The sequence below is a fragment of the Patagioenas fasciata genome, chromosome 5 (genome assembly GCF_037038585.1).
Source record: "Patagioenas fasciata isolate bPatFas1 chromosome 5, bPatFas1.hap1, whole genome shotgun sequence".
Classification (NCBI taxonomy): Eukaryota; Metazoa; Chordata; class Aves; order Columbiformes; family Columbidae; genus Patagioenas; species Patagioenas fasciata.
The window spans coordinates 33,274,220-33,288,011 of record NC_092524.1 but is presented as its reverse complement, the minus strand read 5'-3'; the positions used below and the strand labels follow the sequence as shown (position 1 = coordinate 33,288,011).

The 13,792-nt window shown below is 43.3% G+C and overlaps 1 protein-coding gene across 5 annotated transcripts in view; it reads left to right on the top strand.

The window, feature by feature from the left end:
* Positions 1–6,686: 6,686 nt before the first annotated feature.
* PCNX1 (pecanex 1) overlaps positions 6,687–13,792 on the top strand; it is a 90,749-nt gene continuing 83,643 nt past the window's right edge. For all 5 annotated transcript variants that reach the window (XM_065839807.2, XM_065839804.2, XM_065839806.2 and 2 more), the window contains exon 1: positions 6,687–7,026. In XM_065839807.2, the coding sequence (XP_065695879.1) occupies positions 6,874–7,026 (153 nt within the window). In that variant the 5' untranslated portion in view covers positions 6,687–6,873. The remainder of the gene's footprint in view (positions 7,027–13,792) is intronic.

Here is a 13,792-nt window from a genome sequence, read left to right as displayed (position 1 = left end):
TTTCAGCCATGCTAAAGCAGCTGCAAGAGGTTAGGATAGTGGGACTGGGGCCTGCATAGCTCCTAAAAGTGTACAGCTGAAAGCTGTATAGAGACAACTAGACAACAAAGAAAAGGAGGGGAGTTGAAGATGCTGTTACAGAAGGTTGCTATCAACAAGTTGGTAAGAACTCTTTTTTCTTAGCTGTCATGGAACTTCTTCGTCTGTATCTATTTTAATCGGTTTTCCCCTTTCAGCACTCCCTGATAATAAGAAACTTATGTAAGTGCTCTTCTTTGGGGAGAATCTCGCTTTGGTCTGCTTATTTTGTCTTGAGAAAAACCACAGGGCTCAGAGAGCATAGGAAAAGAGCTTACATACTCAAAAGGTGCAGCAGGCAGCTGAGACAAACTGCAAAGGCAGGACTAATGGGACTGCGAGCTTCATGGTTCAGCTGTTTGCAGATCAGTAATTAGCATTCTCCACCCAGTGAATTGATCTCTCCCTAAGCAGCACTGTGAGGTGCTATGGAGACCTATATTAGTCATAAGGATACTTGAAAAAAAAGAAAAAAGAAAACCAAACCAAACAAACAAAGCCCCAGATCTTTCTTCCCCTTTCTCGGTGTGTGAGGGCAAGAACTGTGTTCTCCCAGACTGCAAGAGAGGGAACAGTTTGGCCTGCCCCACAAGCTGCTGGGCAGGGTGTATCCCCAAAGGGCAGGTGGACCTGGGGTGCATTTGGTGCCCTGGCAGTGATAAAGGTGGGTGTGCGCTGTACGTTGGCCTACAGCTGGGGCTGCATTGTGTGCTGTGAGCAGAGACTCTGCCAGCAAAGCAGGGAATCATAGAATAGTTTGGGTTGGAAGGGACCTTCAAAGCTCATCTAGTCCAACTCCCTGCAATGAGCAGGGACACCTTCAACTAGATCAGGTTGCTCAGAGTCCCATCCAGCCTGGCCTGGAATGTTTCCAGGTATGGGGCATCTACCACATCTCTGGGCAAACTGTGTCAGTATTTTACCACCCTTATTGTTAAAAATTTCTTCCTCACATATAGCCTGAATCTCCCTTCTTTCAGTTTAAAACAATCACCCCTTGTCCTGTCGCAACACAACCTTCTAAAAAAGTCTCTCCCCATCTTTCTTATAGGTCACTTTTAAGCACTAAAAGGCCACAATAAGGTCTCCCTGGAGCCTTCTCTTCTCCAGGCTGAACAACCCCAATTCTCTCAGTCTGTCCTCACAGCAGAACTGTTCCAGCCCTCTGATCATCTTGGTGGCCTCCTCTGACTCCTCTCCAACAGGTCCATGTCTTTCCTGTGCTGATGGCTCCAGAGCTGGACACAGGACTCAAGGTGGGGTCTCACCAGAGCAGAGGGGTGAGGAAGGAAAGGAGTCTCCTGCTATCAAACCTTCAGAGAATCACAGAATCACAGAATGTTAGGGTTTGGAAGGGACCTCAAAAGATCATCTAGTCCAATCCCCCTGCCAGAGCAGGAACACCTACATGAGGTTACACAGGAGTGTGTCCAGGCAGGTTTTGAATGGCTCCAGAGTAGGAGACTCCACAACTTCCCTGGGCAGCCTGTTCCAGTGTTCTGATACCTTTACTGAGAAGAAGTTTCTTCTCATATTTAAGTGGAACCTCTTGTGTTCCAGTTTGAACCCATTACTCCTTGTCCTACCGTTGGCTGTCACCGAGAGGAGCCTGGCTCCATCCTCGTGACACTCACCCTTTATATATATTTGTAAACGTTAATGAGGTCACCCCTCAGTTTCCTCTTCTCCAAGCCAAAGAGACCCAGCTCCCTCATCCTTTCCTCATAAGGGAGATGCTCCACTCTCTTAATCATCTTTGTTGTCCTGCGCTGGACTCTCTCCAGCAGTTCCCTGTCCTTCTTGAACTGAGGGGTAAAAGCCCTGTACTGCTGGTAAATCCCTGCCTGGTCTCTCCTGAAACACTAAAGAGTAGGCTTAGTTTTCCCACGGTCACTAAAGGCTGTATTCCAGTTGGGAGTATGGATAATACACAAGACTATATTTCACGGAGTAATTTCAGAGCAATCTCTTAGTGTACAAGGCAGAATGTAGTGTGGCATCCTCTGCTAGAAAGGGAGTGTGGTCTGTCAGAGGATCTGGTTGTTGTTTGCCTGTTTAAAAACTGTGCAAACAGCAGATAAACTGCTCTCAGATGCTAACATGATGGCAACATGTTCGGTAGAGTCCCGCAGCTGTCAAAACTACTGTACTGTAATGAAAAGTGAAACTAGACCAACCTCCTGCCAGGTTTTATAAGAAAAATTAGCTATCTTACAGTGAAAGCAGGCTAACAAATATTATTGTAGAATGACTTTATGCTCCCTGTCACCCTCATAAATAAGCCTGCTTCTTAATTCTCATATGAGATAATGAGAGAATAACACATATTTATCACAATTTATGACAATGCTCTGAATTCAGATAAACCCTTTTTTAACCAGGTTGCAATTACAGAGAAATGTTGAAAAGAAAGTCAAGACTTATAATTATATAAAGGTTCTCAAAAGCCCAGTTAGCAAGTGTACATCGTGACTGTTGCTTTTTCAGGAAATCAAAAGGTAAATGCAGTTCTCTCCTAGGTTTACCAGTTATATAGAAAACTGACTTCTGTCTTTTTCTTTTGTTTTGGAGCCAAAGTTGCTGCTTTGGATAATGTATCCAATCCACAGTAAACAGTATGTGTCAGCAGGATCCAAAAACCAGGGTTTAATGCTGCTGTCCAGCTATAGATGCTGAGAAAAGGAATCAATAGGAAGACGTAAATAAAAGTTGGTAGTGAGCCACCAAGGCCTAGTTTGTCAATCTTCATCTGAAAACAAATGCCGTACCCAGCAAGGAGAGAGAAGTGCTAACCCTCATAATTGTAAAGTGAGCAAATTAGTGTTTTTCTTATTTTATGGTGATTGTTTTATTAGCTACTTACAGCTTGGTATCATGCTGTGATAATTACTGTAATGAAAAATAACAAGGAAGTGCCAATCATAAGCCTCTTTCTGGGCATAATAAATTCCACCCAGTTTAGGCAAAAGATTCTTTTTAACTTTCTGTTTCACCTCTTGTCCTAATTATCTAAGTTATATTCGTAAAAAAAAATCTTAGGAATTCTCTTGATAACTAATTTAAAAATGATAATTCTGAGTATCCCACAAAAGATGTCTGGAGGGAAAGTGTAGAACTTCATTCCCTTGAATGAGAAGATATGAGAGACTGAAGTGATACCAATTGTGCAAAGCATGCTGCAATATTATTCTTAGAAATGGTAACATGTTGAAGCGGTTTTGTGGCAGGTTTCAGTGTTTTGTTACTGTTTTGATTAACTTCCTGTTCTTGTAATATCATGCATTAGAAAAAGTGTGTTTATAAGGCTGGTCAAGGAACTGTGATTAGCTTATCCATCTGGGTATTTGGTATAACCTACATTCTACCATGTACCACATGCAGTGTTGTCCTGGTTTTGCAAATGCCCTTTCAATCCACTGGCATGTAGCATGAAGAAAAATGTTGCTGTATATGATTAAAAGATCATTCTTCCCTAGCCAATCCAAGTCAAAACAGCCATATCTTTAATATGATGGCATACCTAAGAGAGCAAAAATACTAATTTGCTACAGAAGCTTCCCCAATAGCCTGCAGTTGTAAGGAGGGCACTTGACTGGGTACATATATAAAGAATGTGGGGAAAAATTGAATTGAAGTATTGTCTGGCCAAAATAATAGTTACAGTTTTCAGTTAGTCTCCTCCTGTGCCACGCTGGCTTATGTGGCAAATTACTTCTTTGATTTAGTCTTGGCATACTAAATTCCAAGAGAAATGCTGGAGGAAAATAGGTTGATTTCCAATCATTTGATTTAATGCCCCCTCTCTCAAGTATATTATCTAAAAATTTTCACTCTTCACCAATGTTGTGCTCTATTTTCCCTAGAGCACACTCTTTTTTTGTATAGAGAATAATACCCATCCAAGAAAAGTACTGTAAGGCTAAAGTAGAGTGCAGAAGCTAAGCTAGTTATTTGTTGGATTGCAGAGGTTTAATGCATAGATTGAGTCTCCTGTTGTTACTTTCTATCCACATGTACATTGTTTGTTTCACTTAAAAGCTAATCTTTTTTTTTTTTTTTTTTTTTTTTTTTTACTTTGTTAATGATGTCTATGACTGGGCTTGTTATAAATTTTACCTTCAGGTATGAATGGATTCCAATAATATTATTTCCCCATCTTGTGTCCTAATGATTTCAGCCTGTCTGCATTTAAATAGCTAAACAATAAAATTTAATTGTTCTCTCAAGCACATGATATTCTGTTGCTTATTTTCTGCATGCAGACTAGATCATCTTGCACTGAAGCGCTCATGAACAGGGCTATCTGTGCTAAACTAGGTTACACTGTTTTGGATCAGGGTTGAGCATATAATACTCATGCTTTGTTTCCCCTGTTTGTTTTTTGTTGTTCTTGTTTGTGGGTTTTTTGTTTTTTTTGCTTTGTTTGTTTGTTTGTTTTGCTTTAACCCCCTGCCCCAAGCCTCTACTGTTCCATGGCTGGTCCAATGACTTCTAGGAGCAGGGCTGGGGAAGCAGTCATAGGCTTCCACAGCATCCAGTCTCTCACACAGGAGTGCTGTTTAACATGAATCATTACTATGAGGCTGAGGCAAATCTGTTCTGATCTAATCAACGGCTGCTAAACGGAAACATAAAGGTTTCTAAAGCATTTACTGAGGCCTTCAGACATGTAATTAATGAATGTTATTCCTCTTCCCTCCTTTTTGTGGAGAAGGTGAACAGCTTTTATGTTACATTCATAAAACAGCTGGTGGAAGAACTAAGGCTTCATAATTCTGATAATTACAGTATCATAGTGTATTTATGGACAACACATACTAAAACTCCATCTTCTAACAGCTGTATTTGTAATTTTAGTTTTTAATGGTATTGTGGCAAATGATATGGTTGAAACAGGCCTCATAGTTGTGTTTTTTCTCTGAGCCAACCGTAGTCAGTGAGGCTTTTCATGCTTGACTCTACCCCAAAAGGATAAAGGGAATTGCCCCTCCCCATTCATGATAATCCTCTGTAGGTTTTCTCTGATTTAGTTTTGGTTTGTTTCGTTTTTCTTCCCTTTTCTTCCCCCCTGCCCCATTCTGTTTTTCCTTTTATATCTCAATCCTGTTTATAGAGTGAAAAAATGCTCCTTTGCAAAATACTGCTAGCAGTCTTATGTTAGAAAAATGTAATATTTGAAACAATATAGTTAAAAATGATTTATCTGTTTATACTGGGGAGAAACTGCCATCATGGTTGGCGTTTTGTGTCCATGCCTTCTCCCTGCTTTCCCACTGGGGAAACAAAAAATAGATCATGTACATCTGCTTTGAGTCAGTCACTTCTGTCTTCTGTTTTTCCAAGAATAGCCAAATGCTGCCATTGGTTCGCTAACTGTCAGGGAGAAAAACACTGGAGACTGTGGCATTAACATAGCGTCTTGAAAACACCAGCCCGAATGCATGCTCATCATGAGTCATGGCTGAGTGCTTGGGTTATTTCATTCCTGCAATTCCTCCGCAGAAGAGATATGGGAGGTGCAGTTCCCCAGTCTCATACCTGCTGGAGTGGGACAGTAACTTGGTTTTGGGACAGAACCTATGTGAGAACCTTCTGCCACCACAGCAACATGGTCATAACGTGCCCTCAAAACTACTTTTTCCAGAATATGACTGAAAAGCCAGGTAGTTTAATGACAGATCCTCAGCATTCCCCATTCATAGGATTTGAAGGAAGAGATCTCCCCTTTCCCCTGCTTCACAGCACTCTCCAAAGCCCTTCCCTAATCTGTGTCCCTTTCTGTCTGATGTGTGACTTTCAGGATGTGCTTATCTAAAGGGAAAGCTTGGAAAGCCAGGACGTGATGAGAACTAATGACTTTCTGTGAAACTGGATGAATGTGGAAGTTGAGACTTTAGTCTGTGGGAGACTTGTGGTGTGCCCACGGCTTGCTGTGTTGTGCTTTGCCTTATAGCAAGTCCAAACTCTGACTTTGTGTGTGTTGAGAACAACAACAAAACAAGCCCTGTGGTGGGACAGGCATGCAGTGGTTTTGGTTAAATTATATCTCGGCAGTAAATGTAAGGACTCCAAATCAAGCGAGGTTATTTTGCTTTAAAGAATCGAAGCATACAATGGGACGATGTCTCCCTGCGCTGCGACAAGAGGACACTGCGCTCCACCAGGAGCAGGACCCTGTGAGCGGGGCAGGAAAGCCCTTTGTGCGGTGGTGCCTCACTCATTTTCTAGCCATATCTTCACATGGCTTCAGCTCCAGAGCCACCCTGGCCAGGCTGCAGACGTGAGCCCGCCTGGGTGACCGGGGAACACGTTTCCTTCCGAGGTCCCGGGCTGGTCCCGGGCTGGTCCCGGCCTGCCAGCGGCCTGCCACCGCCCCGCCGGTGGGCTTGGGCCCGGCGGGGAATCAGGACCAACAATTCGCCGGATGGCGCTGCCCCGACCTCCTCCGCGCCGCTAGGGGGCGCTGGCGGCGGCTTTGCCCGCTTCAGCGAGGGAAGGGGCAGAGGGGAGGCTGCGCGCAGGCGCAGTAGCGGGCGCGCCCGCCCACGCGGCGTTGTCCCTCCCCAGCGACAGAGCGCGGGGCGGGCGTCCCTGCCGCAAGGGCTGCCGGTCTATCGGCGGCGCGGGGGCGGGCGGCCGGCCCGGGGCCCGGACATAAGATGGCGGCGGCGTTGCTGGGGAGGCGGCGGCGGCGTTTGCGGCCGTGCGGGCTGTCGCGGAGTGCGGGCGGCGCGCGGCTGTGCCCGGGCTCGCAGGGCGGATAGAGCGGGGCCAGCTCGGCGGAGCGGGGCCGCCATGGGCTCCCAGGTGCTGCAGATCCTGCGCCAGGGCGTGTGGGCGGCGCTGAGCGGCGGCTGGTACCAGGATCCTCACCAGGGCGCTGGGGTCAACGCGCTGCACCTCTACCTGTGGCTCTTCCTGCTCGGCTTCCCCTTCACCCTCTACATGGTGAGCGGAGGCCGCCGCCGCGCCCTGGAGAGCGGTGCCGGCCCGGGCCTCGGGGCGGGCGGGCCCTGTGGGAACCGCTCGCCTCAGCGGCGGTGGGGAGGCCCGGGAAGGGCCGCGGGCCGGGGCCGTCGCACGCGCGCCCCCTGCCCGCGCGCTGCCGCTGCCCGGGAAGGGACGCCCGGGGCCCGCGTGCCCGCGGCGCTCCCTGGTCGCGCCCGCCGCCGGGAGGGGCGGGTCCCGCGGCCCAGGCGGCCCGGAGTAACGTCTGAGGCCGCGGCGTTGCGGGAGCGCGGACCGGCTCCCGGGAAGATGTGGGTGGGTGCTCGCAGGGCGCGGCAAGCCTTCGGTCGCTGGCGCTTTGCCTTCGTTTTTCTGTTTACTTTCCTTCAGAATCGGGCAAACTCCACTGGCTTCCACAGCAGATCTACTGGTAGTCCAGGAAAAAAGCACAGTTTCTGTTGGAGCTGTCAGGTCTAGCCAGTGTTTCTGGCTGGAAGCTGTATCACTTTCTCTTTTGACTTTTGAGACTGGGGGAAGTATGTTTTTCAGGTCCATAACTTAGAAGTTTATTTGGCCATCGTGTAGGGTACTGTGTGCTGGCTGGACAGCCTGTTTAGACTGTTTGTTATTGACAATAGATTACTTTGGCTTTTTTGCTTGTGGCCAGATGGAGAATTCCTGTTAAATGTATCTTTGTATCTGATTCCTCAATCAAAGCTGTTGAAATACTAACCTTTAAACCTAGAAACTTCCTTGACATTTGGACGTAGAAACAAATATAGGAGAGCTATGATCCACTTACGAGAAAAGGAGGTAGTTTCCTGTTGACCAGTGCTTTTCTTTCTGTGTGCGTTATGTGTAATTTATGAAATATTATTATTTCACTTAGATTTCTCAGTAGAAAAATGTGGTCCTACCAGGTGTGATGTGACTAGTTTTGAGTATATGAGGCAGAATGTAATTTGCATATCTGCCAAGTTGAGATTCTGTGATGACTTAAAGTGGAAACTGCTTTGTGAAAAAATGTTTGTGAATGGAACCTTGAAGGAAGAGCTCTGCATGAGTGCACTTGCAGAGACTGACACCTCTGGGGTCAGGTATTTGCTTTGTTAAGAAGCGATTTGTGAAGTTGCAGTATTAGACACTTCGTACTAAGAAATAGCTAACGTGGAAGAGGAGGTTCAACCCTGTACGGTTAGTTTTTAATTCGTATTACGTTGTCTTGGAAAAGGTAGCTCCAAGGCTTTTTGTTTGAAAACTGTAAGATTGCTGGCAAGGAAACCGCAGGCTGAGACAAAATACCTTTAAGACCGGAGTTAATGTGACAACAGTTAGATAAAACTTTGAACTGAGCAGATCCTCTCTATAAAAATTATGAATCTGCATGTATTTGGAGTTCCACAGAATGTTGTAAGAGGAGAGTCCTTTAGGTCTCAAATGTAGTGTGTGTTTTTGTTTTTTCTTTTAGAAGTAGTGCTTTTCTGCTTTGACAGAGTAGTCTAATTAGTACTGTCTTACTGAGAAAGCTGTTTATAAAGGCATGGTGAGCAATATTCTGCATGCACAAGAGACTTTTGAAGGGGGTGGTCTATATTGTGTATAGATCTTTTGACAACTGATAAATCTGGACTAGCATTTGAGTCACCTGCTGCTCTTAAAGCAGTAATTAAGCTTCAGTTGCCCATACTACTGGGTAAACTTCACTGTTGCTTAAACTCTTTTCCTATGCAAAGCTAAAAGATGAGCAAAAGAAGGCTGCTTCAGGTTTTCTTGAGGTCAGAGAAATTCTCTTGCCTTATAACTCTGGACAAGTTAAAGATGCAAAAAGAAGTGCCAACTTCCCTGAGAATAAGTGGGGAGATTAGTCACAAGTTAAAGCAGATTGAATCATATTTGGCTGTTTTCCCTCTTTCCACCCTCTGCAGTTCAAGTGTTGTCTAGACATAAACCAAACAGGCAGAACTGTGATGGTCATCTCAGTTCTTTAGCATCTTTTAAGCTCTTTTTCAGAATGAAAAGCAGTAAATGTTGCATTGCTGTAAGACATACATAAATAAGCAGGACTTGCTTAAAAAGTCTTAGGTAATTGTAATCTGAATTCTGAGCATGGCTCACTGGTGTGTAGGAGGGAGTTTCTAAGCTAGCTTCAAATGACTTGTTGCTGGCAGACAAGCGTATGTGTTTAAAAAACAAGGTGTATAGAAAGACTTGGAATGCTGGCAGGTTTTACATTACATATAAAACTTCTGCACATAGAGAATTACAAGGTTATAGTGTTGCTTTGGTGCATTGGGGCACTAATAACTGTAGTTATTCCTAAATTGTTTTGTAGCAACAAAGGCAAGGGGATCCCCTAAGAACTTCACTTGTAGATGGTTCTCAAGGCTGAATGCATTTTACAGTAAGCTAATAACTTTTTTCAAATGTTGTTTAATCCCCGACAGGAATGGAGCACCTAATCCTTTTGGATATGGTAATTTAGGTGCCCTTATTGCTTAAAGACATGGTTTATTGCTCCCAGTGTTTTTAATCATACTTCTGTGCGTTTCTTCTGTTGATCCCTTATTTTCAGGATGAAGTCTGGTAGTGGCTGTGGTCAGCAAGCAATACTATAAACCTGTATGTTTCTTTGCACGTGTATGCCAGTGCTGTTAGGGTTAATGGGTTTAACACATGGTGCAAAACACCTGAAGAAATTAGCAGTAGAATTCAGCTAGCCATTCTTCTGTGATCCCACCTCTGCTTAAGCACATAAAAGTGAGGTCTGTACACTGTGTGAGGGCGAAGAGACAGATTTATACATAAAGTATCCAGATATGTAATATAGATATATTTTTCTCATGTGTATTTATACTCTTAACCTGTACTTGTTGAAACTGTGGCAAGAAGAGAAGTGTAGATAATGACGGGACTGGGGTGTAGATGAGGAAAAGTGTTTGCTTCAGTGAAGCTGCTTAAGTCTGTACTCTTGGATCTGTGGCTTTGCAGCATGTGTACAAAAATACTTTCTAGACTACTTAAATCTATCCTGTTTGGATATTTGTATTCAGTAACAGACCTAACTGTGCTTGTTGATCTGCATATCAGTTGTAAGAACTGATCCCTGTTTTTACTCTAACCCAAAAATCAAGTTGGGAGAAGAAAATACACTACAGCATGGGGAAACTGTATGACTAGGTTGTAAAATATAGTGGTAGAGTTGAATGAAAAATTCCCTAAATGCAGAGGCCAAAGTTATGCACCAGTGTTGCAAGGGGGAGGGGAAGAGAGGAGGCTGCCAAAGCGCTTCCCCTAGTTGGAATGCTGCTTCAGCCCCACCACACGTGCAGGAATGGGTGAGGTCTTGGCTCTGACACTTGAAGAATTTTGCCAGGGACTGAAGAGCAGCTAGGACTGTACCTTGCTTGGGTTTATGGGCTCATATGTACCTACGGAACTTGTCTGCCAAAGTCAAGCTCATTTAGACAACAGATCAGTTAATAGGCGCTTGATTTCTTGACTTGTGTACGTAGTTATAGGAGTAGGTCATATAAATGTTGCTTAATGTGAAAGTCTTTTTCCGGTCAAGTTTCTGAAACAGGTGCTCTTAAACCAAGAGTTTAAGTACTTGAAGTTGGATGTATTATGATGGTCCCTGGTATCCCAGATTGCTCTAAGCCAGCCACACTAGTTTGTTGGCTACTCAAGTTTCATTTGTACATCTTGAGGTTTCAGTCAAAAACTAGGTAACTTGTAACTGAACCTGCTTCTTGGTAACAGCAGTTCTTAAGGGCTCTGGCTGGTCACAACTAAAAAAGTGTTGATGGAAGAGCATCTGCTGTTTCTTGATCTTTCCTCTTCTCCAGTATGAATGTTTCTATAAAATACTAGCCTCAAAATGCTTGAACTTGAGAGCATTTTACAAGGCAACTGTTACTGCTTAATAAATGTTTGATTGATAATCACTTTCACATAAGGACTTGCAATCTGATTTGGGTTGGAAGACTGTCCTATGAATGTTCTCTCAACAGGTAACACCTACACATCTTTTGAAAAGAATCTGGCAACTTCGTTGCTTCTGTAGTGTCTAGCTAAAGCTAGATGTGGTTAGATAAGATCCGTAGGGTCTTTGTTTCTTCCGAAGTATGCACCACAGCCTGTGATCAATGAAATTCCCTCTTGTTCCTGGCACTTAATGTATTTCAAACATTGAATCAAGATAAAGTGACCTTTGCAGTTCAAATGAGAATATTTTAATCCTGTAACTAGTGGTCTCAGGTTTGTTTTCTGTTCTACGTTGAACATTGGATTCTAGGAGTGCTTAAAGCTTTTTCTACCCACTCGTTTACAAGAAGTGTGCTGTGATATAGCTGTGCTAACATAATAGACAGCAACTTCCTGAAAGGTCAGTCCTGCACCTTGTAATGACACACCCGCATCTTACTTTTGTCCACATGTGTGGTTTTAATAAGTTGTATTGAAAGGTTTAAATTTGGAAAGTGACTCCTGAGGGGAGGGTGGTATAAAATCAGTGTCCTTCCCTTCCCCCTCTGTCTTTGAAAGGTACTGCTTAACTTCCCTTTAAGACTGAGGGAAGTACTTTCAGCTAAGAGTTTATCTAATTATTGGGTTTGTTTAGCCATTGAATGACTGAAGTTTTCAACAGAATGTAATTAGAGCAGGCAGTTTTTGTTGTGCTCTTCTCTCCCAGGAGAGCTTCAGTTGTGCCTACTGCTGTTCAGTGTATGTTTTCTTTTGGTGCTAGTGGAAGTGACTAGAGATGTGTGGTGAAATGGGATGTTCTCTGAAATGTTGTTGCAGCTACAGACTTGTTACTAGCTGGTGTCTGCTAACAAGCTCTAACCTGAAATTTTTAGTCTTTTGTGACCAATAAATATATTTTTAGTTCTTGTGAAAAGAACGGAAATAAAACTGCAAATTTGTAGGACTTAATTTGTATTGAAGTCTTGAAGATTATATTATACAGGATGTTCAGTTTTGCTGGTGAGAGACCTGCCTCTCCTCAAATGTGATAAAATCTTAATCAAAGATTAAAATACTGATCTTGTTTTAACTTGCCTTGGCCTGTGGAGAAAAGACCCCAAATGGAAGTTGAATGCTTCTAAGTTTTGCAAAGAAAACCAGAAGGCACCAGTGGTCTAGGTTGGGTTGCAGTAACTTCCTCTGGAGGCTGGAATGCAGGCAAGTTGCTGGTATAATACCATGGGTAGCACTGCTGTACTACAGCATGAGACTTAAAGTATGATCAGAAAGTAGAGTATGCTAGATGTGATAAAATTTTATTCTATTCCCATAGTATATGCCCTATATAGAGAAGACTAACTGCTATTGAATATGAGGAATAAAAAATAGTGAGTTATCTTATTTCTAGTTTTCTGCAATCCTGTGGAAACAGGCTGTGAGGAAGGAGCACCCTTTAATTCTTTATTTGATTTGCTGCAAGTTACATGAAGTGTTTTGCTTTTTTCCCACTTGTCTCAAAGCTTTCCTTTGCAGAACAGGATATGTAAATGTTGCATTCTATAAGATAAATGGGATATACTGTGTGATCTCACTGCTAATGGAGTAGAGGAAAGAAATTGAAGAGCTTTCCAGATAGAAAAGTATAGACTTGTCTTTTACAGACTAACTCTAGTGTTTGTTACCTAGTGTTAAGCTGACTCTTCTGATAATGGCTTCTGAACACTAGGTACTTGTAAAGGAGACTGTAGTTGTAGTTGGGTTTGTGATTGGGTAGCAGACTGTTTAGCAGGCACAGGAAGCTCATACGTTTTGCCACAGTTAACGTGCCACAGTTAACGGCATGCCCTTGCCTGCAGGGACCTAGCTGCCTCTGAAGGTCTTGGAAGCAGATGCGCTGTGTTTCTTAAGACCCTTGTGGCATTGGTTCAGGGGCTGTATGGATGCCATTAGCATCACTGTGGCCCCTGGCTGCTTACTGATGGTGTTTTTAAGTAGCTTTGTCCTCTTTCTCATCCTGAGGTGGTGCTTGGTCAGTGAAATCTCTGGGTCCATTAGGGTCTTGTCCAACTAAGTGTGCAAAATATAACTTAGCATACCTCAGCTTAATTTGCCTGTCCTACTTCAAATATTGTAATAGTTGTTGACTTAACCTACCTTTTCCTCCAGAACAAGTTAAACTTGACCTCTGTAATAAAAGAATCCTAATAAATAGCCTGCCTCCTGATTGATTCCAGGCTCAATTATTTATACTTGTTTGGCTTTAGAAATGGTACATTGATTGTTTTTGCTTACTGCCAGAAAGTGAACAGTCTAATTTGATTTGTGCTGAAGTCAACAGACAATACAGTATTTAGAAATGTTTATCCTTTTATCCCCTTTATTAGAATAATACTTTGTACTTGGAGATCTCTTCAAACAGTGCTTTTTCTAAACTCATGGCTTAAATTGTGTGATGAGCTCCGGCAGTTCTTCCAGGACTACTAGGCTCTTGAATATGTCGAAATATTAATGTTGTAATTGGATCTCCTTTAAACGACTAAAACTAGCTTTATGTGCAGAATAGAGAGGGTGCTTTGTGTTATTCTGCAGTTATGTTCCCTTTCTGATTGTGCAAGATGTGCAATGAGCTTCTTTGATCACTATAAAGACTCTTCTCTTGCCATGGTCTGTATAGGGAGGGTAACTAGGTATACGAAACACACTGGAAATCTCCTTGGGCTATGAGGTCTAAAAAGACAGTTCACTTGTTCTTATGAACTAAATTAATATTCATGCTGGGTGACAAATGCTGCTGAGTTCTGAT